At 48.0% G+C, this 27,987-nt stretch overlaps 1 protein-coding gene across 1 annotated transcript; it reads right to left on the bottom strand.

Moving 5' to 3' along the window:
* Positions 1-385: 385 nt before the first annotated feature.
* On the bottom strand, positions 386-27,913 carry KIAA0040. Its single transcript, XM_081025456.1, has 2 exons — positions 27,469-27,913; positions 386-954 (listed from the first exon to the last, which is right to left on the bottom strand). Exon 2 carries the CDS (start codon positions 821-823, stop codon positions 524-526), a length of 300 nt encoding a protein of 99 aa, XP_080881582.1. The 5' UTR covers positions 824-954; positions 27,469-27,913; the 3' UTR covers positions 386-523.
* Positions 27,914-27,987: the final 74 nt, after the last annotated feature.

The following is a 27,987-nucleotide window of genomic DNA, read 5'->3' as shown; positions in this document are numbered from 1 at the left end:
TGTGCACTTTGCCTGGTTATGGAACTGTGCATGTGTGCCCGCGTCTGGCCGGGCCTTCCTGGGGGATGTTTTCGTAAGAGCAGATAATGTACTGCCTTGTACATTGTTGCCCACCGTAGACATTCAGTGACCATTTGATGAACAAAATACACTTGCCCAGGTACCCACGTGTGAGTATGAGTGAGTGTGTGCATGTGTGCTTTGGGGAGACATGTCAAGATGGCTGGATAAATGTTCCTTGTGCTTTTGCATATGTTGTTTGCCAGAGACCGTTGGATGGCATGCCTGAGTCTGTAGGGAAGAGCATTGCTACTGGACACGTAGCGACCAAGACCGTGCCCAGGAGCTGTCCACATGCTCCCTGGGAGTGCCCTCCGTGGGGACACTCCGCCTGAGGTTTGTTCCTTGGTTGAGAAGTTCCTCTGTTGATGTGAGGTGTCAGGTCAGGGATCGCTGCTCCCTGCCTGCGTGTAGTTGGAGGACAGCCGAGTCCTTGAGGGGGGCACCTCTGCTTTCTGCCCGACTAGACGGGCAGTGATGGCCTCTTCTCCATCTGGAGAAGCTTGGGCTGAGCAGAGATCCAGAGGTCTTCCTCTGCCTTCTTCTTCTTCTTTTTCTTCTTTCCCTTGTTTTGTCCTGGCTGTTGGCCACTCTTGCCTGGCCGGTTCCAACAGCAATGGCAACAGATGAAGATCAGTGTGATGACCACCAGTAGTGGCAGTGCCAGGATGACACCCAGGCAGATGGTGTTGAAGAGGCCCTGTTCGTGCTTGTTCAAGATGGTGTCCCAGATGGCACTCAAGAAGGCGCTGATTTTCTCCATGGTGCTCGGCTGGATAGGTTCCAGAGAAACCTCAGCTCACTGCCACATCCGAGGCTCACGAGGACACAGCCTTGCCCATTGGGAACTTACTCCTCTTCCAGCTCTGGCTTTGGGCATGCCATGGGTAGCACCTGAAGGGAGCAAAACAGACAATTCAAGAAAAAGGCAGTGGCACGGTCTACAATGTTTAATAACATCCTAGATTTTAGGCTTAGGAAGGGGGAGGGAATCAAACATTTCCAGAGTTCAGTGAAATTATATTGAGATTCGATAAACAAGAGAAATACATGCGTGTAGTCAAAAAATATTAACTAACTCTTATACACGGTAGTGGGCTTAGGATATAGAAATTAATAGTATATGAGACCTGGCACATAGTAGGTGCTCAGAAATTGTCGGATGAATGAACCAACGTGTATATTCAGTGTTCTGTTAGGAATTGACTCTCTGCACTCTCCATAAGAGCAGTTCTCAATCTTTTCTCCACGGCAGCTCACCTGATAGATGTGAAACACACATTCCCCACAGACGGCTTGGTAGCTGACCTTCTATGAACACAACAGGACATTTGCACATGCATTGAAGCTTAAGCACAAGATGAAATCGATGTCTTGCTGCCTGTGGTAGGGGACTTGGACATCCCCAGGCGACGAGGCCATCAGTCCTCATCGGCCTCACTCCTTCCTTCCTTCCTGTCCCTTCGGCTCTCTTCCCTGTTCCACGCCCCCTCCCCCTTACACCCCGCTCCTGTGTCTGACAGGACTCATGGTGTCTTGGGTGGGGTTGGCCTATGGAAGGGAAGTGACACTATAAGGTGGCACTTATTACATGCCAGGCACTGTTGTAGGAACTTTACACGTACTAACTCATTTAGTCTTCATTACAGTCTTACCAAGTAGGTACAGTAATTCTCCCACTACAGCCAAAGAAGTCCCACAGGGAATGAGTGGAGAAACTGGGTTTGCTGATTGTGGGGAGCTCGGCTCCAGATGCCCCAGCGATGAGCCCTTCACAGGTGTTGCTCTGCACCTCCTCTTCCTTTGTGTGGAATTAACCCATTTTTGGCAATTAGCCCGGGAGTTACCGAATCTTACAGTAATTGGCTATTCCCCAGGTTGACTTCAATGTTTATCCTGGTCTGTTATAGAAGATGGCAAAGAGGTTGATGGATACATCATAAATGCATGAAGAGACATACCAACAAAAATCCGGTCTGGCTCAAGTGGAGGTCTATAGAAAGCATATGGCTGCCTGAACTTCAACAGGCAACAAAGAAAAGTATGCTGAGAAGTTGCAGCCCCTCAATGGAGGCTCTGTCCAAGCCCCTCTGAGGACCTGGGACCCCCATGCCATGGGTCTGCCCACATGCCACCGCACAGGCTCTTTATAGAGAAAATCCACCCTTGGTATCCTGGAACCTCACCTGCCGTGCTCCTTCTCATACCACCCGTCTCTGTATTTTCTTTTTCCCTTTGCCATGACCTTTACCTTGACCTCAGCCTTGGATGGCCCAGTAGTTTTCAGCCCACCTAGAAGGACTTTTCTGCTTTGTGGTGGGGAGACTTTGGGTGCTTTTCTCTACTTTGGTCCACACATAAGCTTTCCTGGGACCAAATACTCTTTGCACTGCATTTCTGTGATTCAAATCAGATAACACCACCACCATGTTTGCTGACAAAGAATTCTGTGCCAGTGCTGACGCTGGTCCCTGCGGGGATCATACAGGCATCAGGGACCCACTTTTGGGTTTAGCCAGGCAGAGAGAGGAAGGACATTGAGCCCTTGGAGAATATTAGGGCAGTTTTCACAAAGGGGGGGGTCACTGAGGAGGACTATGAAAGATGAGTAGGATCTGGACAGAGAGACATGGGTGAAAAGGTTGGTTGTTCCAAGATTCTAAGCAGAGAAACTTCCAGAACCTCAGCAGGATAACAGGGGGCCTTCTGGTGAGCCTGTAGCTTAGGGCAGGAGAGAGCAGGACTGTAGGCTGTGGCTAGGCTAGACAGGGCCTTCATAGGGTGTGTATTAATTTGGGGGGTTTTGTAACAGGAGGATGTTGTGATCAGATCTGCCCTTCTGGAAAAGATAACAGGATCTGAAAAGCTCTGGAAAATGTTCTAAGAGAGTTCTTCAAGCATTTAACAAATATTTATTGAGCACCTGATAAGTACCATTGGGTACTGAAGGTTCAGTAATAAAGGGCAAAGATACAGCTTCTGATAACATGGAGCCTTGTACATTCCAGGGGAGTTATGATCATTGAGGGATTGTGTCATAAAAGTAAAACATAATAAGCGAATTCCAACTTAGGTTGCTTAGCTGGCTGAAATAGAAGTATGCATTTAAATTATGTTTATTTCAGTGTCCCTCCCAACCTTTGTCTTAAACTCTTCCATCCTGTGGCACCTAAAATAGCCTTTGAATAAATAGATTTCTTTTCAAGCTAAAGCTATGTCAATAATTCACTTCTAGATTCCTAAAGGTACTTATTTGAGTCTGCTCTCCATACAGCCAGAGAGAGTATTCATTAACATTTGGGAACCCAGTCTGGGGAATATTTGATTAAAAGGTATTCTTTATATTTTTTAATCTAAGAACTCTCTTCTAGACGCCCCAGGTTACTTGCTGAGCTTTGCTAGTCTATAGTGTTTCATTAGTATTTATGAGCCTTGCACTATTAGCATTTCCAGGAAACAATCAAATATCTCCTTGGCAGTATAAATTAAAAGTTAGAGCTTCCATAGAACATTTTGCAAAAAGAGCCACTGTTTGGGCCTTAGAAATTCACTCTGGGCAGATGAACCCATCCTTTTGTTGGCTCTTAGTATCTGCTGACACTATTTGAAAGATAATTCATCTATTCTTGTAAAACCAACAGTAGGTGTCAGCCAACCATGATTGTTTGTGGTTGTGGGGGTGGGTGTGAGGAGAAAGATGAGGGGAAAGGCTGCTTTCAGTATCCATCTCTATATCCTCATCAGTATCTAGCTGGGGAGAGAGTCATTCATTCATTCTTTCTTCCAACAAACTTCTATCTGTCTGTGTGTGAGGCACTGAGAGAGAGCAATGATCCTGGAGCCTGGGTGTGAGCCCTGGGTCAACGCACATGACCTTGGCGAGTGATGGAACCTCAGCTACAAAATGCAGCTAATAAGCTTCCCTTGTTATGATGTTGTGAGGATTATAAGAGCTCGATATACTTAGTATATTTTGTAAACTGTTAAATGCGGTAAAACATAATCCATAAAATAGTGGGTTATCTCCAGATAGCAGTGGACTATTCTAGCCTTGCGCTTTTATTCACCACCTCTTACGTCCAAGCATAATCCTCACTGCCAAAGATTCCAAAGAACCGTGGGCCCCGACTCCAACCCACGAACCCCAAACCCAAGGTTTTGCAGGTAACCTCCCTGTGGCTGGTCCCCATATCTGTCGTTGTAATTCTAGACTCTGGCATCCAGCAAAAGGATGGAGAAGGGTCACTTGGGGAACTTCTGGTGGTGTCTGGAGGACTGTTGAACTCATAAAGTGAGCCCCAGGGAGAGTAGCCCTCTGCAGGCCCCAGCCCCCTCCCAGGCTTTGGAACCCCTGGCAGTATACCGGGAGGGGTCCTTCCCCAGGGACATCAGATCCACCCCTGAGAGCCAAGAGCTGCTCCGGAGCTGTGTGCGGGGCTGGCACTCCGACCCGGGATCCTTCCGGAGCTCCCCAAGCAGGGGCCAGGGCATTCTGCTTTGTACCAGCGTCTCGTTGTTCCTGTTTATTAGGTGAAGTAATACGTGTAAGCTGTAGAATAGTGTCTATCGGGTAGTAAATGCTTCCTAGAAATGTTCATGATAAAGATCACGATGGCACCAGATTAAAATTCCTGAGACCAACTCGAGTGACCAGTGGGCCAGCTCTTTACCCCTCTGGTGAGGGGTGGGGTGAGGCGGGAGATTCAGGTCTCTCTCAGAACCTTAGAACCTCAGAACCTTCCTCTGCTACAGCTGCAGACTCCTGGGTATGTATGGGGCCACCTCGTACTTGAAAGCTAGGAACGAAGACTTCCCCTTGGGCCTCAAATACTTCCTCGGAGCCTCTACCTTGTGTTGTGGTTGTCGCTGTGCTTACATATCTCCTCACCCAAGGATCTCAGGTGACAGCAGGCTGCACTCCTGGCGAGGCTAGCTGCCTAAGAGTCACCCAGGGAGTTGCAGATGCAGGTTCCTGGGCCGCCATCTTGGAGACCCAACTTCAGTAGGTCGAGGTGGGCCCAGGGATTTGTTTGTAAAAAATCGCCCAAGTTTCCTGAACAATGGTCAGGTTCGAAAACTGCCGTCTAAGCGAGTGGACCAATGATTCTTTTCTACGAGCCCAGGTGCCTTCTTGAGTGAGGGAATGGATATTGGGTGAGGGCAGGTGGGGAAGGTTTTTCTCCATACACGGCGGTGCCATCACCTGCCTCGGGGCGCCTCCTGGGGCCTCACTTCTGGCTCTGGTGTGGTCAGGGCATGTGGGCCACAGCTACTTTCCTGGAGATCACAATTCAACCCAGTAAGCATTCACTGCACACCCACTCCTATCTGGTCGCGTGCATTGAGACCTGAGCCCCGGGAGAAGAGACCGCTAGCAGAAGTACAGTGTGCTGAGTCCGGGGTTCGCGCTCTGTGTCAAGGGACATGGGAGCAGCACAGCAGCAGGAGCAAGCAATGCGGCCTGGAGAGGGTTAAGGGAACATGACTGGAAGGAAAGGGCTATGAGGACGGGGTCTGCTCCGTCATTCGGTCAATGACTATTTACGGGGCACCTGCTCTGTGTTGAGTCCTGGTGGGACATGCAGACCAGATCTCTGTCCTCTTAGCGTTCAGAGTCTAGCGTGGGAAGCAAACACGCATCCAAGAGCCCAGCAGACCTGTGCGTAAGTGGCAGAAGGAGAAGCCCATGAAGCCATGACCGTGAGTGATACCTCTCGGGGAGGTCGGGGCAGGCTCTCAGTGGGGGTGACGTCACTAAGGTCTGAGTTACAAAACCAGCAAACACGCGTCAGGGTGTCTGAAACGTCTTGACATAGAATAACTGTATGAGTATGTAGCACCTTTTCAAGTCACAGGCTTGATAGATTTTCCTTCAACCCTCAGATACCTTTCCAGGTGAAGTGCCTCTAAATGTAAAGCAATGAGTTCTGTTGTTGGTGCACTATAAAGTGTCCCCCAAAGTTCTGGAAACACAGGGAAATGACACATGTACCGTGCTTTTCTCCAGAAGAACAACTGGACCCATTGCTGCTCCTATAAAGAACCTGAAAGAACAGTGTGGCTGAACTCAACAGCAGCGAGTGAGGGTGACAGTGGGGTGACACGAGGCTCACAGAGTAGGTGGCCGCTCTCCCGTAGGGCCTCTGAGTCATGTTGATGTCTGGTGTACGCTGTAAGAGCCATGGGGTTTTAAGCAAGGAGGGGACATAATTGACCTGTGTTTCCTAAAGAACACTGTCACTGAGGTGACAGACAACAGATCGCCGAGGGCAGGAGTGAGGGGAGATGGTTACAGTGGTTCAGGGAAAATGGCAGCCGGGATGGGTGGAGGTTGGTGGTGGAGGCAGGACAAGTGTCTGCCTTGAGTGTTCTCCAGCGGAGGTGATGGGAGAGGGACAAGCGGAAGTGTCCCTGGGCTGTGCTGTGCTCTCCGTCTTCTGGCCCTAGCTTCTCAGGTCGTTGAGACCGGCCCGTTTTATTTTCTCTAAAATAGGGATCCCTTCTGTCTCTACCGGACTCCCCGCCATCTCTCCTGGGCGTTGAAAATCTCTTCTTCAGCCCCAGGTGTCTCCACCTGCCTGCTCCAACCTTGCCCCGCCTCTCAAAATCCTCACAACATGCCTGTGGTCACGATAACATCACACGCTTCAGAAGCCCAGGCTCTGACAGTGAGGGCACAAGGAACCCCAGTCAGTTATTAACTCTGCCATCCGGATATGTGTTTTCCTGGCAGTTTTCACCTTGCTCATCTGACATGCTCAGATGCTCTCTAATAGTTAGATGCAAGTACTTTTTTGTACAAAAAAAATTGTCACATCACAGCACGTAATCGGCTTGTAGATTATTAAGTTTCTAACTGAAATCTGGCTCTAGGCCTGATGAGATAGAAATCTGTAGTTTCCCCAGTTTAATTAATTGCTTCAAGTAACTAGTCCAAATACACAGCGAGAGCCTCTTTTTTTTTCTCCCTGGAGTATGCATAGATGGTATGTAACGGGGTATTGAGTGTTTGAAGAAAATTGATAGTATTTCCCCTCAGAATCAATGTTATAATTATGGTTGCCGTTTTGAACAAAGGCATAAAAACAGAACATCAATATAGAAATGGTTAAAGCGCCACGATTATTAAAAATAATAAAATGATGCTTTATCATGTCTGAACTGCGAGGGGGTAGACATGAGGCCGGTGGTTGGGTTCCCCACTTTGTTGAGAAGGAACCCGAGACCACAGGAGGCTCTGACTTACTGGGCACACAGCTGGCGATTGGTGGGGGCAGGGCCAGAATCAATGTCTCCCGACTCCTGGCACCTCCACAGGCCAGGTCTCTCCTACAAAAGTCCTTAAAAAGAAGCATGGGGCAATGCTTGGCAAGATGCCGACCTCTCCACTCTGGGCACAGCTGGATTGTACTTCTCAGCCCCTTCACAGCTCTGTGGGGCCACGTGACTGAACTGGCTCCTGAGATCTCCCCCAGGTCCTCGTGTTCTCTCTCTGCTGTCATGCTGGCTGGCCATGGGCAAAAGGCCCCCGGGGAGGACTCCCAGGCCCCTGGGGTCACAGAGATGGAAGGTGTTCCTGAGCGAGTGTGTGGAGCACAGCAGCCCTGTGACCAGTCAACAGCGGAGGGAGGGAGGGAGCTTGTGTTGGGTGAAGCCACTGAGATTCAAGGATTCTTTGCTATAGCAAGTAGCCTATGCTGACTAACACAAGCGACCAAAAGCTAATGTTGGTGATGACTACAAGGACACGATGAGTTGATTAACTTTCCTGCCGTACAGCTTTGCTTCAGAATGCCGGTTCTGGGGCCAAATGTCCTGGGTTCGAAGGCTCACTCTGCTCTTTGCCAACTGTATCACCTTGGGCGGGTTGCTTAACCTCTCCCGGGCTCAGTTTTCTCGTTTGTAAAATGGAGCTGATGATAATAAGCTGTTGTGAAAAGTAAGTGAGTCAGTGCATGAGGCTCCTGTGAGAGCCGAGCCTGGCGCTAACTATGTGCCCTTATTATTGGACCCAAAATGAATAGTCTGGCCAAGGGAAACGTGCCTCACCTGCTGAGCTAAGGACGATTTCGTTTGCCTTTTTAGAATTTGGGAGGGTTCTAGCCTCACGACTGTGATTATACAGGTCTCCCTTAAGGCATTTTTCTTCTCCTCTCTCGAGTTTTCTTGTAGTAAGGAGACTCTTTCTAAATTATTCCATCCATTTTCAAAGCAAGCATTTCAGAACTGAAGTACATACAGACACCGCTGAGAAGCAGCATGGTGAGGGGCCGGTCTCGTCTCCCTCTCGTCACGGATCTCACATTGTTGGGCACAGTTGGACATAAGTTCCTTCCTCTCCCCCCAGCCAGCTGTCCCTTTGTCTTTGTGCAATGCATTTAACGAGCTCCTAGGACATGTCCGCTCCTGTCCCAGGCCTGTGGATTTAGTCATGAACGACACACCGTGCTAAAGCTGCCCACTTTCCACAGGGCGAAGGTACATCATAATAAACAAGTGCATAAATAAATAAACCAGGATGTGCTGTTAGGGCTAAGAAAGAAATAGCGTGGGCTCTGAGGAGGGGACTCGGAACTGAGGTCGACAGGCACCAGTTGTGCACAGAGCTCAGGGAAGGGCTTTCCAGGGGGGAGGGAACAGCAGGATGAAGGCTCTGAAGTGGAAAGGAGCTTCCCAATCTCTAGGGGCGAGGAGGTCCGTGCAGCTGGAGCCCAGGAGCCCTGAAAGTCAGGCAGGGCCTGCGCATGGGATGGAGGGCAGAAGGTGGAGAAGACAGGAAGCGTCCTCAGATTCCGGCGGCCCCCTCTTCATCCCCGCCGTTACCATATCTGTCTGAGCCTCAAACTGCTTTTAGGATTTCCTTCTTCTAGTTCATCTTTCTAAAATCCGTGTATGTTCACGGCCCCTGCTTAGCCTCCCTTTGGCTCTTCCTTGCTTATGTCATGATCACAACTGCTTAGCAAGGAGGACAAATCGCTCGCGATCTGGTCCCCTCTATCATGGCCCACCGCCACCCTTATGGCCCCATTTCCCTTAAGTTCTCCCAGCATGCTGCTCTTTCCTGTTGTCATCCTTCGCACATGCTGTTCCATCTGCCCGGAATATCTTCACACCTTCTTCCCTCGTCCTATTCATGAAGAACTTCTTGTCCTTCAAGCCTCCTCTGGGAGGTCCTCTGTCCCCAAACCTTCCCGAGTAGGTTTCTTTCTCTTCTGAGCTCTCACAGAATCAGTAACCTTATCATGGCCTTTATCTTATTGTGTTATAATTATTTTTGTTTGAGAAATTAAGAGAATACAGAAAAGTACAAAGGGTCACATACAGACATATGTATATGTAAGTTTTATATATATGTAAAACTTGTGGACTCGATTCTCTCATACTCATGCCAGTCCCTAGATAGCAACGATCTCAGTCATCTGTGTGACCTGATGACCTCGCTCGGTGCCTATCATACAAAAGGTGCTAATAAATATTTGATGAGGGAATGAATTCTTTCAATGCTTGGCCTCATCAGAAGACTGACTGTGTGTCTTTGGTTCCCCCATTTATAGATCGGGGTCCTAACCCCCAATACCGCAGAATGTGACCTTATTACAGATGTAATTAGTTAAGACGAGGTCCTCCTGGAGTCAAGTGGGCCCGTGGTCTAATAAGAACGGTGTCCTTGTGAGAAGGGAAATTTGGACATAGAGGTAGACACACATAGAGGGAAGTCCATGGGAGAAGACAGAGAAGATGGCCACTTACAAGCCAAGGAGTGAGGGCTGAGGCAGATGCTTCCCTCACAGCCTACAGAAGGAACCAGCCCTACTAACGTTTGAGTTCAGATTTCTAGCCTCCAGAACTGTGAGACAATATATTTCTGCTGAGTAAGCCACCCACTTTGTGGTACTTTTTATGGCAGCCCCAGGAAACTAACAGTATACACTATTTGCTTCACCCCCCACCTCCACTCCAATCTGCTGGTCCCATCGGCTCTGTCTCCAAAATATATCCCAAATCCATCCGCTTCTCTCCTCTCCATGGCTAGGTCACCACCATCTCTCACCTGGATTACTGTGACAGCTTCCCATCCAGTCTCAGGTTCTTCCCTCTCTAGAGCCTGTTCTCCTATGAGTCTGATCAGGTTACCCCCCAACACACACACACACACACACACACACACACACACACACACACACACCCCTCCACTCACCACTGCCCCCATCTGGCTTCCCAATGCCTGTACAGTGACATCTAAACTCGCTGTACCCCACAAATGCCTCCATCATCTGGCCCTGCCTCCTTCTCCAATCTCATTTCACGCCCCTTTCTTACCCCGCCATGACGAGGACACACCCACTTCAGGACCTTTTTTGTCCCTTTAGAACATTTGCTCTCAGATCTTGGCATGACTGACTGCTTCGTAACATTCAGAGTTCAGCTCAAATGCATTTCTGCTAAAATGTAACCTCAACTGTTACCCCATCAAGAGGGCTTTCTTAACTGAGTAACTGAAAAAAGCCTAGCCTCCAGTCAACCCCCACTGCACCATCCTCATGGCCCTTGTAGGACTTCCCATTCTGAAGCTTCTCATTCACAGGTGGCGTTCTTGTCACTTGTTTACACATGTATTGACTGTCTTCCCGCACTAGAACATGAGCTCAGTGAGAACAGGACCCTTGCCTGTCATATTCTGTTTGGATGCCCAGAGTCTGAAGGAATGAATGAAGTCATGTCAGTTAACGCAAAGGTCTAAGAAAAGAGACCTTGAAAAAAAAAAAAGTGTATCAGTCAACCCAGGTCACTGGGGAGAGACAGGAGGGGCAACGAAGGCCACAGAACAGCGACCATCAGTCTCATTGGTGGCTAGCCTTTGATGAGAATTACCCACCACTTAGCCCACAGGCCAGCCAGGTCCTCCAGCCAAGTAACTCATTTCAGGAGGAAATAACGATCAAGAAAAATCCCATATCGCTGAAGGCAGTGGGGAGTGGGGGTGTGCTTTTATCAGCTCCTAAATACTCACCCACCTTCTTTTCGCTCAGTCACAAAGGGCGCATTGTAGCTGGGACTTTCTGATAACAAGGGATCCTTTCCTAATTACTACATGCTCTATTTCAGGTTCAGCAGAAAAGAAAATTAAAAAGCTCCATTTCACTCCAGGTTCAGATGAGTCAGCCTTTCAATCAATCAAGGATTAATTAAGCTATGCTAGGAAATACAGGGGGAGCTAAAAGACACCCTCTCTCTACTCAAAGACGATACCAGGGAAATAAAGAGAATAAGAACAATGGGAAGAGTTCACAAAGGTTTTCATCTGGGCTTTCTGTTATGGGAGGCCTAGCATCTCTAGTTGCTTTATTTTCCTTTACTCTTCCTCCTTCCCTCTTTGCTTCCTTTTCTCTCTCCTTATCCCTAATTTCATCGTCTCCAAAGATCCATGCTGTGGACTCTGTGAATAATTAGTCTTTTTCAGTTACCCTTAGGATAAGATGCTAGAAATCATGTCTGAGTCTGTGAAAATTCCACCTGTACTAATTATGATTGAATACAGTACTTTCAGCCTGTCAGCAAGCCAACAAATTCCTCATATTTACGTCCCTGGGATCATCAAGGAAATGTCCTGGTTTTTCTTCTCCTAAACCAGAAAACGTGTAGTCAAGAATTTTGCCTCCTCCACTCACATAGTGTGGAGTCTGGGCAACAAGCATTAAGCTCTTTTTAAGTTTTCTCTTCTGTAACTAGATATTTGCTCCTTTCTCAGAGGGTTAGGTGTCTTATCCATTGTACATTTTAACCTCACGACCTAGCACAGCGCCTGGAAGAAAGTGGGATGGCTATAAGTATTTGTTGAATGGATGGTTGAATGAATGAGTGAGTGAATGCATTGCCAGGAGGAATAAAAGAGATAATGAATTGTAAAGCATGCAGCTTAAGTGTACCTCACACAGTGGGTGCCTTAAAATTGCCTTGGAAACTGCATAATACGATATTTGTTATACTATTCATATTGTGTGAAAGGTGAAAATATCCATTTAAAGACTTATTTTGTTGTAACCAGTGAGTCAGTTTGTCACTAAACTGGTTTAAAGAGCGAGTCAGCCAACTGCTAGGGAATCAGGGCAGACGCATTGGCCTTTCCTCTCCTTTCTTGCTGACTTGATCCCCATTTGTTCCCAGCCGCGCCTCCCTCTTTCAGCCCTCCTGACCTCTGGGATCTGGTTTCTTAGGGGCGCCTTGTTTTGTCCATCACTATCGACTTTCTGCTCTTCATTTCAGCGAGAATGCTCACTTGTTTTCTTTTGACTGGCCTCTTTTGACATAGATACCTCCGCAGGCCAAAGCCTCAAAACAGACGGTTGGCAAATGTCCTATCACCTTTCACGGGGACAGGGGATGGTCCATTGAATCAAAAAGCCACCATTTGTTGCGTTTTTAGTAAGTGCACTACTCTGTGGGTAATCAGGATTTTACAAACAGGGCCTCATTCAACAACTCAGGAGGCGGGCCCTTTTATGCCCATTATACAGGTGAGAAAACTGAGGCTACCAGAGATGATACGATTTGCCCAAGGCCATGCAGCTACTAAAGTGCAGGAGCGTTTTTGACTCGAGTCCTGTCTGAGTCCAAACATCTTTCTGTAACCACTCGGCCACACAGCCACCTTCCTCAGGAAAGTCCCCCTCTGGGGACTTCAGTCTCTGGGACTTCCCCTAGAATAACAGGGTGTTCACCCATGCATTCGTCCATCAAACATTGGAAAGCTTGCCATGTGTGCCACACCCCACCCATGCCTAATTAAGACATCTTCTGTGCCTTCAAGGAGATCACATTTTAAGAGGACCAAAAATGTAAGAAATATAGTACAGTGTCACATATGACAGTGTGTGTTAGGGACCCAAAATCATGAACGAAACTCCCTGGGGTGCTCAGTGGCAGTCCAGGAGCTACAGCCAACCCATAGGCACTTTTATTTTTTTGCCTCCTCTGATTGCGTATAAAATTCTCAATCTTTAGCTAGTCCTAAAATGTGGCCACCCTAACTTCCCATATACCCGAGATGGTCTGGAGCTTTAGAAGGGCCCGTGTTCTCTCCGTTCCACACTGTAGGCCCCACCCTGCCTCTTCATTCAGGCCTCTCACCTGCAGGTATTTAAAGTTTGCGGTCCCTGGACTGTAACATGTAGTCCAGAGTGGGGACTACATTACCTGTTCTTGGTGCTGTTGTCTATGTAGGGAAGAGCCACACAGGGGGGCTTGAAAAAAGAAAAAGGCAAGCCTTGCTTTTCAGCTATAACATCCAGTTAGATGGCCTGACCCAGATCTTTGGCTAAATCAAAGGATAAGCATGAGGGACATTTTGCAAGAGGAATTAGTACACATCTGAATGCCCCCAGGTACGGTACAAAAGGCTGGCCGAGAGGTGCAGTGGAAGGAATATGAAGCCAGGAGTCAGAGGACCCACTTCTACTCCAGGTTCAGTTGTCCTCCAAGCCTCTGACCTTGGGCAAATCAGTTAAGCGTTCTGAGCCCTTTCCTCATCTGAAATATGAGGCTATTAACCAGCCCAGATAGCTCTCAAGATTATTGTGAAGAAAGACAGGACGTGTGAAAAGGACACGGAGAAGGGAAAATTGCAATCTAAATGCAAGAGAGTGGTGTGTTAGTGGATTATCTTAAAAAGCTGGATTAAAGCTAAAATGAGAACCCTGGGCTGCTCTTACTGAAGCCCTCCACCCTCCTGACCCCTCCCCTCCCTTTCCCCCAGGTCCTTTATGACTGAGTGTCATTAGGAACTACGTTTCCAATTTGGAGGATTTACAGGCACATACTCTGACACCACTCACACTTGTTTGCCGTCTGGGTCTATCCAATCTGACCACATCCTGGTGTTAGTGCTAATAAAACCTGTAGCCATGGTAACAGTGAAACGCCTTGGTCATACAGCTCTCATTTTTACCGTTCAAACCTATTTGGTAAGAGTCTTGAGCCAGTTTTTGTGGGTGTGGTAAGCATCTAGGTAAAGTTTTATTTTTGGAGATGGTGAGCAGAGCCGTTGAGGTCATTTTTGAGTTAGGAGTGGCTGGGGAGGGGCGGTGACTTCTCTGTTCCACAAATAAAAGGGAGGAGGCTCTGTGTCTGACTCCAATAGTAGACAGTTAAAGCTTCAAAGGTCATACCCTCTTGGAAGGAAAGTGTGTTTTTGAAAAAGCAAGAAGACAACCAAGCACTTGTGTGATTCAGAGTCTCCCACAGAGGGGATCCTTCAAAAACAGACCTTAAATTTGAAGTCGCATAATTCTGGAGAAGTCGCATAATTCTGGAGAAGTCCCGTAATATTGGAGAAGAGAACTCAGAGTTCTGCAAACTTGGCAGTGATAACAGAATGACTGATTTATTTGTCTTGGCGGTGATGGGAAAGATGGACTGGAACACTTCAAAACTAACGGAGGCACAAAAGCACACAATTGTGCAACTAAAAAGCCATACAGATAGGGCTTTATTTTCCTCTCCATGTCCTCCGTTCATTTAATGTTTACAAAAGTTCAGGGCAATTCAAAGCCCGGAGTTCCCTCGCTGTAATCTGAGGGCTTACAAGGTAAAGGCCAGAGCGCAGAGGGAGGGAGCAGAAGTAATGTCATGTCCATCACGGCTCAGCCTTGCGGAGGACGCAGCCCAGAGGTACTTAGAGGGGCTGATACTCTTCTTGTCTGCGTCCCTAATATCACGTGGAGCTTGTTTCCATCCGCAGCTTTGATAAATAATTGTTGCTGAATGCATAGGACCTACGTGGGTGCCCTAAAGATTTACGACTCCGGCCAGCAGCACCCTCTTTTGTTATGTTGTTGCTTCAGCACCCTCTTTCTTTGATACAGATGGCATTTTCTGTCTCATCAAATGCAGCTTTAGGTGCCTCTGTGCAAAAGTAGATTGTTACTTCTAAGCTCCTGTTATAGAGAAATTCTGGACTGTCCACTGGCTTCACCCCATCCTTGATCCCCTCGTTGCCTGCCCTTATCCCCAAACGCCTTCTTGTCCACCACTGAAATGCCCTTCCCAAGGCAGGCTGCAGGTATCGCAAATGTGCAAATATGTGATTTGGGGGAACGGACGGAAGGAACTGGAAGGGACTACTTAGGCTGAGGGTTGCGGAGGGGAGGGGGTGGCGGGAAGGGCGTTTTTTGTAGATACTAGCGTGTACACACACACACACACACACACACACACACACACACACACCCTCTTCCCTCGGCCTCTCTCCCTCTATCCCCCATCCCCCACATCTGCTCCATCCTTGCATGGAGACATCAAAGCTTTATGGAAGACTTTCTGGAAAGCACATGGGCCACTGGGGGTGAGGGGATGAGGCCGGGACACATAGACCTTGTCTCGAGCTCTCTGGCCTCATGGCTCGGCTGCCTGGAGGCTCAGCTCTAGCCTTGAGGCTTTATCTCCCTTTAGCAGCCCAGAATACCTTTTTTGTTTGTTTGTTTTTGTTTTTTATTATCAGACTAACACTGAAAGTGTCAGGGTCTTGGAGAAATGGAATACTGGGTGGGAACCTTTTGATAGAGCAGTTGATCTGAACATGTGGCCCTGCCTGGGCTAGCAGGAAGGCAGGAGAGGGTCCTGGGGACAGGAGTTGGCTTGGGGCAGCCAGAGGAGGGCGCGGGCATCATGTCATGCCTGAATAGGGGTGGACAGTTCTGCTCCTCAGGGGAGAGCCTGTGCGACCCCAGTTCTGGGTTTGACGTTTATCTGCTTGTATTTGTTTAGGATCCTCTGAGCTGAATTCTTGGCTAAAACATACGGGCGCTCATAGACTGGAATGAGAAGCCAGCTCAAATTCTCACCTGTGACTTAGGTGCCTCCTTGGGAAGGGCATTCCGTTGCTTTGGGCCTCAGTTTCTCCATCTCCAAAATGGGGAGAAAGTCTGGACGTATACACAAGACAGTGACAGGATGTGATGTCTTGATGGGAGGATATTGAAGCAGGGCTGGAAGGGAGACTGGTTTTCCGCTCAATCCCTTGGTACCATTCTGAAGGTCTGATTATATGCATGTGCTTTCTAAAGTAAACCAGAACCTGGAAGTGAATACCTGCCTCACAGGTCCTTGTGTCTAAGCACGTGATGCCCGTGAATGTGCTCCTAGGTTATCAGGAACCAGACAAATATTGAGAGTCATGACTGGTGTTATTCCCGACTAAGGTTGGAACATAGCAAAAAGCATGACTCCTCAGTTCAGCCAAGTAATCAGTGGCTCGGAGTTCTTGGGAAATTTCCTCCCATGATGGGAGGTCTTCCCGCCTCCAACCCAGAGTGGATGGGTGGGCACCGCCCCGCTCACCCTACCTGGGCAGCAGTGGTGCTGGGCAGCTTGGATTCTCCATGTGCCATAAGACGCAGGTTTCCCAGGCCTGGCTACGCGTGGAGCGTGTCCACCTTGCTGAGCAGCCTGCCTGGTGTGAGCAGGGGCATGGTGCGTGCAGTGTAGCTGTCCCCCGACTGACTCGGGGTGGGAGATTTGTATAGAGTGGGTGTGAGTCTCCCTTAGGCTGTTTACTGGGTCACTATAATACAAGTAACTCTGTGAGCTTCTTGTTCTTTGGATGCGAAGAGGCTAATAGTATGAATAACAATTATCTGCATTAATAAAATGTGCCCTTTGAATCACTTTTCCGGAGGTGGCACATGGATTTCAGTTCAGGAAGTGCTAGTTAATTTAAGTATCTACTATGTGAGCAGCATGGTGCAGAGCTGGACAGAGAAGTGTAAGAACTGGTTCCTAACCTAGGAGGGTTTCTTACTGGAAGCTGAAACACAGCAAGTCCTGCCAGGTGGCTGAACCCCCAAACCTCCTCATCTCTAGGATGGGAATAAAGTAAGCCCCCGACTTCATCACCATCTACTGTTGCTGTGCGAGTCCCATAATAACCTCATGAGCGTTCTTGACAAATTGAAAATGCCCTCCCAAGTTTACTATCCAAAGATAATAGTAAGCAATTAGAGGCTCAAGTGAGAATCAGAAAGTACCAAGATGCACACACCATTAGAGGAAGGGGTCAACGACGGCATGTAAGGGGGCCGCATGGAGGGCATGGGGTTGTGCTGGGCCTGGCACTGCCTGTTACCACATGGAGGGGTGGACATCCAGGTGGGAGAAGGGACGTTGGGGTGAGCTGGATAGGATGGGAAAGCAAGAGCAAAGGCACAGAGGCCAGCACATTCAGAGTTTGGGACTGGGTGGCAGTGAAGAAACCTTCTGAGGAAGACTGGGAAGTGAGGTGGTACACGCAAGGTAGGGGAGATTCCAGAGGGCTCTGAAGGCCTAACGTAGGTTCCGGAAGTTGGTGAGCAGGGGAGACAGAGCAGCGTTAAGGTTTCAGAGGCCACAGTCTCTTACCGGATCCCTCTCGTAATTCAAAGTACGCTTGGCCATAACCCAGGCCTGTGCAGGATCGAACCCCTTGGCTCAGTAATCACAAAAATTATAATTAAAATAAAATCCTTTTATTAATAGGAAGCGCACTTGCTCCCTTCGACAAAATCTGATTATGAACTGAAATGAAATATCAGCAAACCTATCAGAAAGAAACTGCTATTTATCTCCGGACCCCCTGGGAATGGTGGGAGGGAGATAAAAGCTCTGAGGCAATCACTCTTCCACTCCTCGAACTAACACTGGGCCGGGCTTGTGCGGATTATGTTTGGGGGAAGAACCATCAAAGACCCTGAGCTTACCACTCATTTTAATTTGTTCAAGGCGTCTGCAAAACATGTTTTTCATTCAGTCCACTGTGCTGTGAGGAGGGAAGGGATTTTTTGCCCTATTTCACAGACCAAGAAACTAAAGAGCAGAAATGTGTTCAAAGTTTGTTTAAAATGGCCGAGCGGGTTAGTGGCCAAGCGCAGACAGGATTCTAGTTTCCTGGCTCCCCAGTGGGACGCTCTCTCACTACACTAACTCCTAGAAGCACCAAGAGGAAGAGTGAGCAGGGGCGAAGAGGGCAACCAGTCACTTTTGCATTTCACAAGCCTTTTCATTTCTCAGACTCCTGAGATCTGTTTGGGGGCCTCTCTTGTTTGGGGGCCCCACACACGCTTCTTTATCTGGAACCCCCAATGTTCCTCCAATCCCACCCCAATCACTACACTCTTATTTAAGTCTCAGCTTAAATAGCGTTGCCCTTGGGAAACCTTCCACGACCTCACTGAGGTAACAGTCCGTCCTCATGCCCTTCACTGTCCCCTTACAACAAGCCCCAACCTGCTTTAATCTCATTGTTTATTTGGTCATCTTCCTTTGTAGACAGAATCTGTTTCCATCACGGCATGCCCAACATCTGGGGCATGTTTCGCTCTTGGAAAATATGTGCTGAATTAATGAACATTGTTATGGACAAGGAGACCGAGGCCCACTGAAATGAATACCCACAGTCTCAAAGCGAATCAGGGGCTGTTCTTCCCCTAAATATCCAGAGCTCGCTCCACGCTGTCACGTGTGTTTTGGAGTTCACACACAGACGGTCGTCAGAAAGAACAAGATATGCAGGGGAGAAAAATCCACCAGCTGAAATTTTGGTATTCTGGGTTTGGAGAACTCTTACAGCCTGGGCTCAGATGCCGGATATTCTTGAACATTCCAGTGTGCAGGCACACTCTGCAGGCCTCTTTGGGTGACTGGCTACGTTTGAGTGTCCAGTGAGGCAATGACTAGAAACAGAGAGGACGGCAGTGAGATCTGACTTCCCAAGATCGCTGGCCTCGGCCTCATGAGGCGCCATATTGAATATTTAGATGACTCAACTTAAACATCAGGCCAACACCAAGCTGTTGGAAAGCCCTGACCAGTCCTTCAGGGATGTTTTTTCATATTTGACCATGAAAGCAAATTGTGTAAGAAAACTTGAGTGGATAGGGAGTAGTCCTTTCCCCCCTGACCTGGAACACACTTTATCCCTTTGTGTGTTCTTAAATTTGGTGATAATCCTAATTTTAAATCTGAGGTCACAAGGGTAATCAAAGCTGGATTCAGTTGGCTCTAGTTTCAAGGGATAGCTTTCTGTCTCTGTCTGTCTGTCTGTCTCTCTCTCTCTCTCTCACACACACACACACACACACACACACATGCATGCACACACACTCTTAGCCCAAGATTGGTAGAAACCAAATGAGACGTTTGTCCAGGAGGGGCAAATCTAGATTAGAGGTTGCAAATCAGAAGCCCACCAGGTAGATGTAACCAGCGAATGGATTTTGTTTGATCTTCAGCTTTCCAATTTCACCGCGTGTCCTCTCTCTATTCCACCCCGCCTTGTAAGTGGGCCTGCCTGGGTCAAAGCCTGGCCCCCCCAATTCATGAGCTGTCTAACCAGCTCCTTCCTGTGGTCCCTGGCCACATCTGTTTTGAGAAAGCCTGTGAGTTGAAAGAGGTCCCAGGCATTGGAGTCGTGTACCAGCATGACCCAGTAGAAGTTCCATCTGCAGAACATGTGTCTCATGAGCAACTATTATGTGGCAGATAGTGTGCCTTGGGAATACAATGGTGAAGGGTGATGCCAAAGAAGGGTGACTGGGGGAGAGTCAAGTGCTCCCAAGGGTAGTAAATGTTTTAAATAAAAGACTATACTTAATTCATCTCCTCTGGGAAATCTGTTGCCCAGAGCTGGGCTAAGTGCTCTTTCTATGGGCCCTTGTTGTGACACCTGTCATGCCATTCATGACACTGTATTATAACTGCCTCTTCATCTGTCCGTTTGCCAAAACAGATTGACTGTAAGCTACTTAGAAGTAGAATGGCGTCTTCCTCATCATCAGTGGCAGTTGCACAGTTCCTTTGTAGGAAAGGCTACGGAGTACTCTGGATAGTACTCTGGACACAGGGGAAGAACACTTAGCTCTTGGTAGAGACCTCAGTTTCCTCATCTGTAAAATAGGGATAACAGTTGAGCTGTCCCGGGAGTTAAATGAGAGGAAGTAGGTGAAGAGCTTAAAGCACGGCCCAGTACACATGCATACAGTCCTCCATAAATGTGGCTGTTGTTATCTGTTTCTTCCTTCTCACACCAAGAACGATTTCTAATTTAACCCAATATGTTCCTTGTCAAGCATCCAAATAACTCTGCATCTCTAGGACAACAAGAGGCAAAATTTAATATCTCATTAACACCTGAGATCAAAGGCAACAAACACAAGACCTGGCCTAGAAATTTAGTATGCCACTAAATATGCATATTACCTCAAGAAAAGGAAGTGAATGTATAAGTACGGTGATAAGATTGCGGGAGAAGGGAAACTAGTTTGGTGGTTCCTCAAAAAGTTAAACTAAGAATCGCCATATGATCCAGCCATTCCACTTATGCGTATATGCCCCAAGCAATTGAAAATAGGTACTCAAACAAATCCTTGTGCACGCGTATTCACAACAGCCAAAAGGTAAAAACAACTCAAATGCCTATCAACAGACGAAGAGATCAATTGTGCAATCCACATACAATGGAATATTATTCAGCCACGAAAAAGCATAGAGCACCAATAGATGTGCAACCATGGATAAATCTTGAAGACATTATGCTAAACGAAAGAAGCCAGACATAAAAGCTCATGCACTGTATGATTCCATTCAGTTTATTTGTAATATCAGAATAGATAAATCCATAGAGACAGAATGCGGATTGCGGGTTGCCAGGGGCTGGGAAGACGGCACAATAGGGGGTAACTGCTTCGTGGAGATGGGTTTATTTTGGGTGATGAAAATAGTTTGGAACTAGACAGAGGTGGTGGTCCACAACATCATGAATACTAAATACTAAATGCCACAGAATTGTTCACTTTAAGTTGGTTATTTTTATATACTGTGAATTTCAACTAAAAAAAAGTGGAAGGAGATAATGCAGAATTTCTTAAAAGTTAATAGATAAGAAATGGAAAAGAATGGTATAGTTCCCATTACTAATTATTTAAGAAGTATAAAATGTCATAGTTGATTTTTTAGTGTGAATACCGTGTTTCCCCGAAAATAAGACCTAGCCAGACAATCAGCTCTAATGTCTCTTTCGGAGCAAAAATTAATATACGACCCGGTATATAATGTTACATTATATTATATTATATTAATTATATTATATTATATTAATTATATTAATATAATTTATTATATTAATTATATTGTATTATGACTGGGTCTTATAGTAAAAGACGCATTAGAATTGATCGTCCGGTTAGATCTTATTTTTGGGGAACCACAGTATATTTATTCACTCCAAAACCAAATGTTGAATGACCACATACCTCAGTGGTATAAATATTATTTAAGGAATAATATTTTTAAACCACTGAAAACTTATTCCTGGAAAATGTCTGTCAGGAGCATCAGACCTTCTTCCCCATGTGGCACATGTTCTGTGACTGTGTTCCCTTGTCCCAGACAGGGTGGGGGACATGCGAGGCGTCTGTCTGGAAATGAGATATTCTTTCCATGACCGGCTATGAAAATCTGTGCCGTCCATCATTGAAAAGCCGGCTCTTTCCTCAGAGGGGTCTACCATATCGTCACGCAAAACTACCAAGGAGTTGGAAATTAGCAAGTATCCTGAGTCCACCGCATGTCTTGCCTTGTTTCTGAACCACAGAAGGCTTTGAGTCAAACACCCCGTGGACAGGATCCCAGTTTCTAATTTGAAAGCAGGGAGTTCTGAGCAGGTCCTGTCTGGGTGGCGTGCCATGCAAATATGCTCCCCGCTCCTCGTGGAGGTTTCATGATGGGATGGTGTGGGTCACCCAGCTAGGCCACTGGGGTGCTGTGCTGGGAATTGCTGCTCAGCAGACTGTGGGCCTTGGGCTCGAGGGAATGTTTCCGGTCAGGAGTGGAAGGTGAAGCAACAGGAGGGAGGGTGGAAGCCATCAGTCATTTACAAGAAAGGGGCTTGATTGATGGGGCGAGTCTGCAGGACTAGCTTTAATTAAGAGCTCTCTTTCAGATTTGCCACTTCTCCCGAGCGTAACGTGACTAAACAACTGTGATGGGCTCCTAAAGCAGCCTGATGGGTGGGGGGCCGCGATGGCTGTTCTTCTGTGCTTCAGAGCCTTAGCAGCACTGTTCAACAAATGGCTACGGAGGGCCTAGCCTGCACACTGAAAATCTGTGGAGGCCAAGAAAAGTTGGATGGAATTTGTTGACTCCAGCCCCTAATCATTGGGAAGGTCACTTAGACCCCAGTGTTAGTTCTTGGGTGATTTCAGGTCACTGTGGCTCTCTGGCTCTCTGGAGTCCCAGGGCATTGACAGCACAGGGGCTTTGGGAGGCCAGTACTTTGTCCCCTCAGGGGAGCTGCATAAGAAGCTAAGATCAGAAAGCAGGATGAGAAGGACACAGACTCAAGATCTTACTTGGTTGGGGTGGGAAGCGCAGACTCCTGACTGGCAATGCAGCATTCTCTTTGTTTTTTAAGGTGGCCATGGTCATGTGTGATTAGGTGAAGACACAGCATGTCCACTGGGTGCCATTCTGTTCCTACGACACTACAGCTAATGGAACTACCCCGTTTCCACTGCTTCTTTCTCTGCCCCCAACCCCAGCCTCGACACCAATCTCTAAACCTGCGTGCCTCCCCTCCCCCCGTTTCCTTCTCAGGACAGTGTGAAAAGCAAAAGGACTAGAACGTGCAGCTCTCCTTGTGGTGATGATAGCGTTTCCCTCTCTTCTGCCAGTTCTGTTTTATGACTTGCCTGGAAAATGAGAAGACAGTACTGGGGGGCTCTCCTTAAGCCTATCTGGCTTGATATTCGGGTTGTATTTGAAGAGAATAAAAGTCAACTGAAAAAGCATCTTAACAGGAAGGAGTTGTAGACAGTTAAGAGCGAGCGCAGGTCTGCAGTGGCTTATACACACAGCCTTCACTTTTGACCAAGAAACAGAGCAGGGATGAGGTTTTTTTTTTTTCATTTCTTAGCAACAAACTCCATGGAGCCGCTTGTTTACAGTTGTGGGAGCAAGCTTCTTCCCAGGGTCCGGGATTTGATTTGGACACTGCCACAGCCCCTCGGGAGTTGCCCTGAAAAAGGAATCTCATGTCTGCATGAAGTTCATTTTGGAACTCAGTGCCGCTCATCCAGTCTTCACTAAAGGTCCACTCATGTCCCAGGTGATGCTCTGTTGAGATGGCGCAGGCCGATGCGAGCAGTCAGAAACCTGAGCTGCTCTGTGGCCTGCAAAGAATTTGCTGTATATTTCGTTTCGCTGCTCGGAGAGGGGAACAGGCCGTCCTGCCACTCACTGTACCTGTGACAAGACTCAGGAGCTCCTGTGATTTTCCTCGAGCCTTTCTCGTTGAGTGATAAGTTGCGTATCGATATTTGATGTGTACTTCTGGCCGTGCCACAGGTCTCCTCCATACAGTCTTCATGAGAAGTTTCCCCAAACACCAAAAGGGTTTTAGGTCACGAAGACACCCAGTGCTAGTTCCCTTCTTCAGGCATTTTGGGGGGAATGCTTGAGAACAGTTGAAGGATTGAAGTTGAGGAAACAGAAGGGATGAGGTCTGCCCGCATCACACAGATCTGCTCCCGGTTTTCGCTGGAGGCTACTTGGGGGGAAAACTCAGTTTCAAATGCAGTCTTTTCATTTTACCTCTTGAGTGCCCGTGTGTGTCCCCGTGTGTGAGGTATAGAAGGTCCAGGTGGTGGAAACCCAGCGTGTCCACTATTCCTGAATGGAGTGCCCGAGCTTGGATTCCGGTCTCTCCCTTACTCAGCTGTTGACCCGGGCACACGCTTCACCTCCCTGAACCTTAGTTTACTCATCTGTGAAGTGAGGGGGTGGGGCTGGCTCATCACTCAAGTGTTTTTCCATTTGAAGTCTTTGTGTCTGTGGTTACTTCCTTTTCCTCATCAACAACCAGCCTTATCAGAAGTTTGTTGACTTGAAAGTTTTGATGCCAGCATAAAATTTAAACTTCACTGGGTTGGAATATGGCAGGCTTCCGTGCTTAGGACAGAGGGAAAAAAATCACAGATACACCCAAGGCATCACCTGACTCTCAGAGTCGGGGCCACTGCTGGTTTAAGCGTCACCTTCATGGACCCAGTCACACGTGGCCTGGACTCATGGCCTGAGGAGTGAAAGAGCAGATGCTTGCAGCTCCGTGAGCCCCCGGACTCCCTGTGGAGAGCACAACCTGCATGCAGTTCCTAAAGCATTCACTTCTTTGTGCTCTGTTGACTGTAGGTAAGGAGTAAAAAGAGAAGCGGCCAGGATAGATGTGTGTCACTGATAGGACAGCAGAAGACGTAATAATTACTGCCTTAAAATACGTCATGCAGTTAAAAAGCTGCAAGTCTGGGCCTAAGACGCTGCCCAGATCTTATGCCTACACAGTCCATCTGATTTTGCAGGTTTAAGAGGCAAGATTAGTAGTAATAAAACCCCTTACATTTTTATAAAACCTTATAATTTGTGTAACACTTGACATGTACTTTTTCTGATTTGATTCTAATGCTCACCATTGTCCCGGTGAGTAATAATTATCCCCATTTTAAACATAAAAGAAATGAAGCTGAGAGATTCAAAGACTTGTTCCAGGGTTGCTAATCAATGCTCAAGGCAAGAACTCATGTCTGTCTAGTTCCAAATTCAAGGTTTTTTCCTTCTACTCCAGGTCACATAAGATTCTGATGTGGGCAGTGGCCGCCAGGCCTAAAGGCCTACGTTCTAGAGGTTTAGAATTAGTCTGAGAACGTCACCCCTCTTGTTTTAGCGATAGAGGACTCTCCCACACAGGTGCAATAACTAGACGAGGCATATGAGTTCTGGGGAGGTCTTGGCACATCTTACAGTTGAACTAACGTATTCATTTCTCGCACAGGGAAGTGAGTCCTTGGGATTCACTTGTTTGGTGAATCCAAACAAGTGGCTTGTTTGGTCAAATGCGTCTGTATTACCTGTACACCGTTAACCCAGGACTCTCGCCAACATATCAGGTTATCACCCTGCAAGGCACCCAGGAAAAACCTGGGGAGTCTAGAGAGTCATTTGGTAGGTCACCATATGATATGAAAATAATATCTGTAGGCCATTGCCGGCAAATCCAAGGCTCTCAGCATTATCATGGTCTCGCGATAGCGTTACCACAGGCTTCTTTAGCTGCCATCTGCACTGCTTTTATGTACCACATCTGGATAGTTACCTTGGACCATCCTCCATCTCTCCCTGAGCTCCAGACCTGAATACTCACTGCCTACCGTGTATCTCCACCTGGACCTCTCCGGGGAATATTCAACTTCAATGTGTCTGAAGTGTTAACTGTCTTCTCCCATAATCCACTTTTCAAGCCCACTCCTCTAGTTCATGTGACTCCCACTACAGGCATCACAATGTACCCCCACCCCCAGCTCAACAACCTGTCAGCATCCTCTCTTCCATTCATTCCTCCCTCACACATTCACTTGGGCACCAGGCACTGTTGACTCTCCTTCCTAAAAACACCACTAACATCCAGTTTCTGCTGCCATTATGTTAATTAAGGACCTCCTTACCTCTGCTTCCCATCTCTCCAAGCCAGCCTCCATCTGGCCATTAGTTCTCTCTTCAAACACAAATTCCCTGCGTAAAAACCCCAAATGACTTCCCATGCCTACCAGAGAGAGCTCCCCATTCTTAGTGTAGTAATGTAACCCCCGTAATGTGCAGTTCCCCTAACCTGCCCTTGGTTTTGCAGATACTCTTTCTTCTGCCTGGACACACACGTCCCTGAAATCTCCTACTCATTCTCCACACCCTGCTCATCCGTGGTTTTTGCAGTGTTGACTTTCCGGATAATTCCTGGAGGAGTTTTTCACTCCCTCCTTTGGATAGTTTCAGTGTCCCATGGCTCCTGCTATTGTGATGTATATTATTCTGAACTGTAGTTTGTTTCTCTATCTGTCTTATTTATCAGGTTGGGGATCCTCAAAAGCAGAAACTGTCTCATATCTTGGGACTCCAAGGTCTTGGCATATTTCCTGGCACATAGTAGGTACAGTAAATGTTGAGTGAATGGATGGGATAGATGTACCTCCCTCTTTGATGAAATCAGTAACAGCTTGTTGAGTGTTCATTATTCTCTTGAGTTTCATCTTTAGGGAAAAGGGTAGAAATCATCCTCTCTTTATTTCACAGGCTAAATATTGACCGAGTGTGGAGGCTGGGGAAACATTTGTTTTGCAATGCATTTCTTTCCTAAAATTGTTATCTGGGGTGAGGACGGGGAGCCAGAATTTCAGAGGAAACCAAAGGACCGGATCAGATTTTCCAGCCCAGCTGCCTCCCCAGCCCAGCATTGGGCAAAGAAAGGGAAGGCACATGAGGCCAGGAAGTGGATGGTAAGACCCTTGCTGAATTCTGTAGGTGGAACTTGCAAACTATTCGCAAAAGGGTTGGACATGAGACACATCAGTGCTACTTTTAAGTCCTGATCCTTATAACTCAAGGCTCTCCCACTATCCAACAGGACTTCAAAATGAAGTTCCTTAAAATTAGCTTTGTAGCTTCACCATGATCTTTAGTGGAGTGAACAAAATGCCAACAGCTTTGAAAGAAAGGTGCTTCTGAGGTGCTCAAGTGGACTTTCCCTCTGCTTTCTCAGTCTATAGAGCGGTCCTGCAAGCATGCTGGCTGCGGGGTTCCCTGTGAAATTAGGGCGGTGCTGGTCTGCTTCGGTTTCCCTTTCGGTTGACAGGGCTGGTGTTCTCACTGGCAAATGTGTGTAGTTTATTTAACTCTATTATTACATAACGTATTCCTGTAAAGCTCTTCAGAATAGTAGGGGAACTGGCTTCTTGTGTCCTCCCTTCTGCCTTCATGGGTGGGTGGGGGCTGAGAGTGGGGACCGTATCAAGAGTCAAAGAGGTGAGGAAGCAATGTGTGTCACAGGAAATCCCCAGAGACTCAAGGAAGAGCTCGCAGGTTCCCATTCCACCCCTGGCTCCAGGCCATATTTTCGTTTTGGCCACTTTCGTAGCCCTGTGAAAATCTGGCTGCCCCGGGAATAATTCCCAAACATCTAAGCCTAACTTTTTGGAGGGGCACAGGCCCTAACTTTTCCAGCAGCCAACAGAATGTCCCTCTGTCCCCTTCGAACCGCTCCTACCGGCAGCTGTTGTCAACTGGAGTCAGAGAACTCCACCCAAACCGCCCAGGAACCCATGTGGACCTCGCCCAGCAGCAGATGGAGGGCTGCCCAGAATCCCCGCAAAGAAGGGAAGCTTTGGAGAACTGCACTTGCGATGGGGCAAGAGGACATTTAGGAACAACCCTTAAACCTCACTTATCACTGGCCCCATCCTTCTAAAGGAAGACGTGAGCAGGAAGTCCCTCTCCAGAGAGGAGCTCAGAACGTCTTTAAACCACACGTACCCCCAAACCAGAGCAAGTCTGGGGACTCACCTTTCAGTCTCCTGCTGCGGGCTTCCTGCTGCGGGCGCTGTGGCCCAGGGAGGGCTCGCCAGGTGCTGCCCCCTGTGACAGCGATGGGTCGGCGGGCAGGGCCAGGCTCCTTTGGGGAGCCCCTGGCGGTCTCCCGCGGGGCCGCAGCCGAGGTGCAGGGTCAGCAGGGGCTGCCCCACGCGGCCCTACCTGCGCCAGACGGAGAAAGGCACCCTCTGTTGTCCCTGCCCGCCTGCCAGCCAACGCCTCTCATTTTTGAGGTTTCGCTCTAACTCGGTCCTGCCCCTGATGTCAGAGACTCAACTTCCTGAATCAGCCGCGCTCGGGGCTCGCCCGGGAGTCCCAGCGGGGCGCACGCACCGCGGTGCCCTTGGACTTGGGCGCACACGCCCAGCCGCGCCCTGCCTCCCGTCTTCCCGCCACTTACCCGCCCCCACCCCCGCGTGACGTGTCAGTGCCCCCTCCGTCCCAGGACACGCCTCCTGCGGGACACACAGCCCCTCCTCGCAGGGCGCTGGT

Source organism: Rhinolophus hipposideros (assembly GCF_964194185.1).
Source record: "Rhinolophus hipposideros genome assembly, chromosome: 19".
NCBI classification, from domain to species: Eukaryota; Metazoa; Chordata; class Mammalia; order Chiroptera; family Rhinolophidae; genus Rhinolophus; species Rhinolophus hipposideros.
This window is presented reverse-complemented; position numbering and strand designations above follow the sequence as displayed.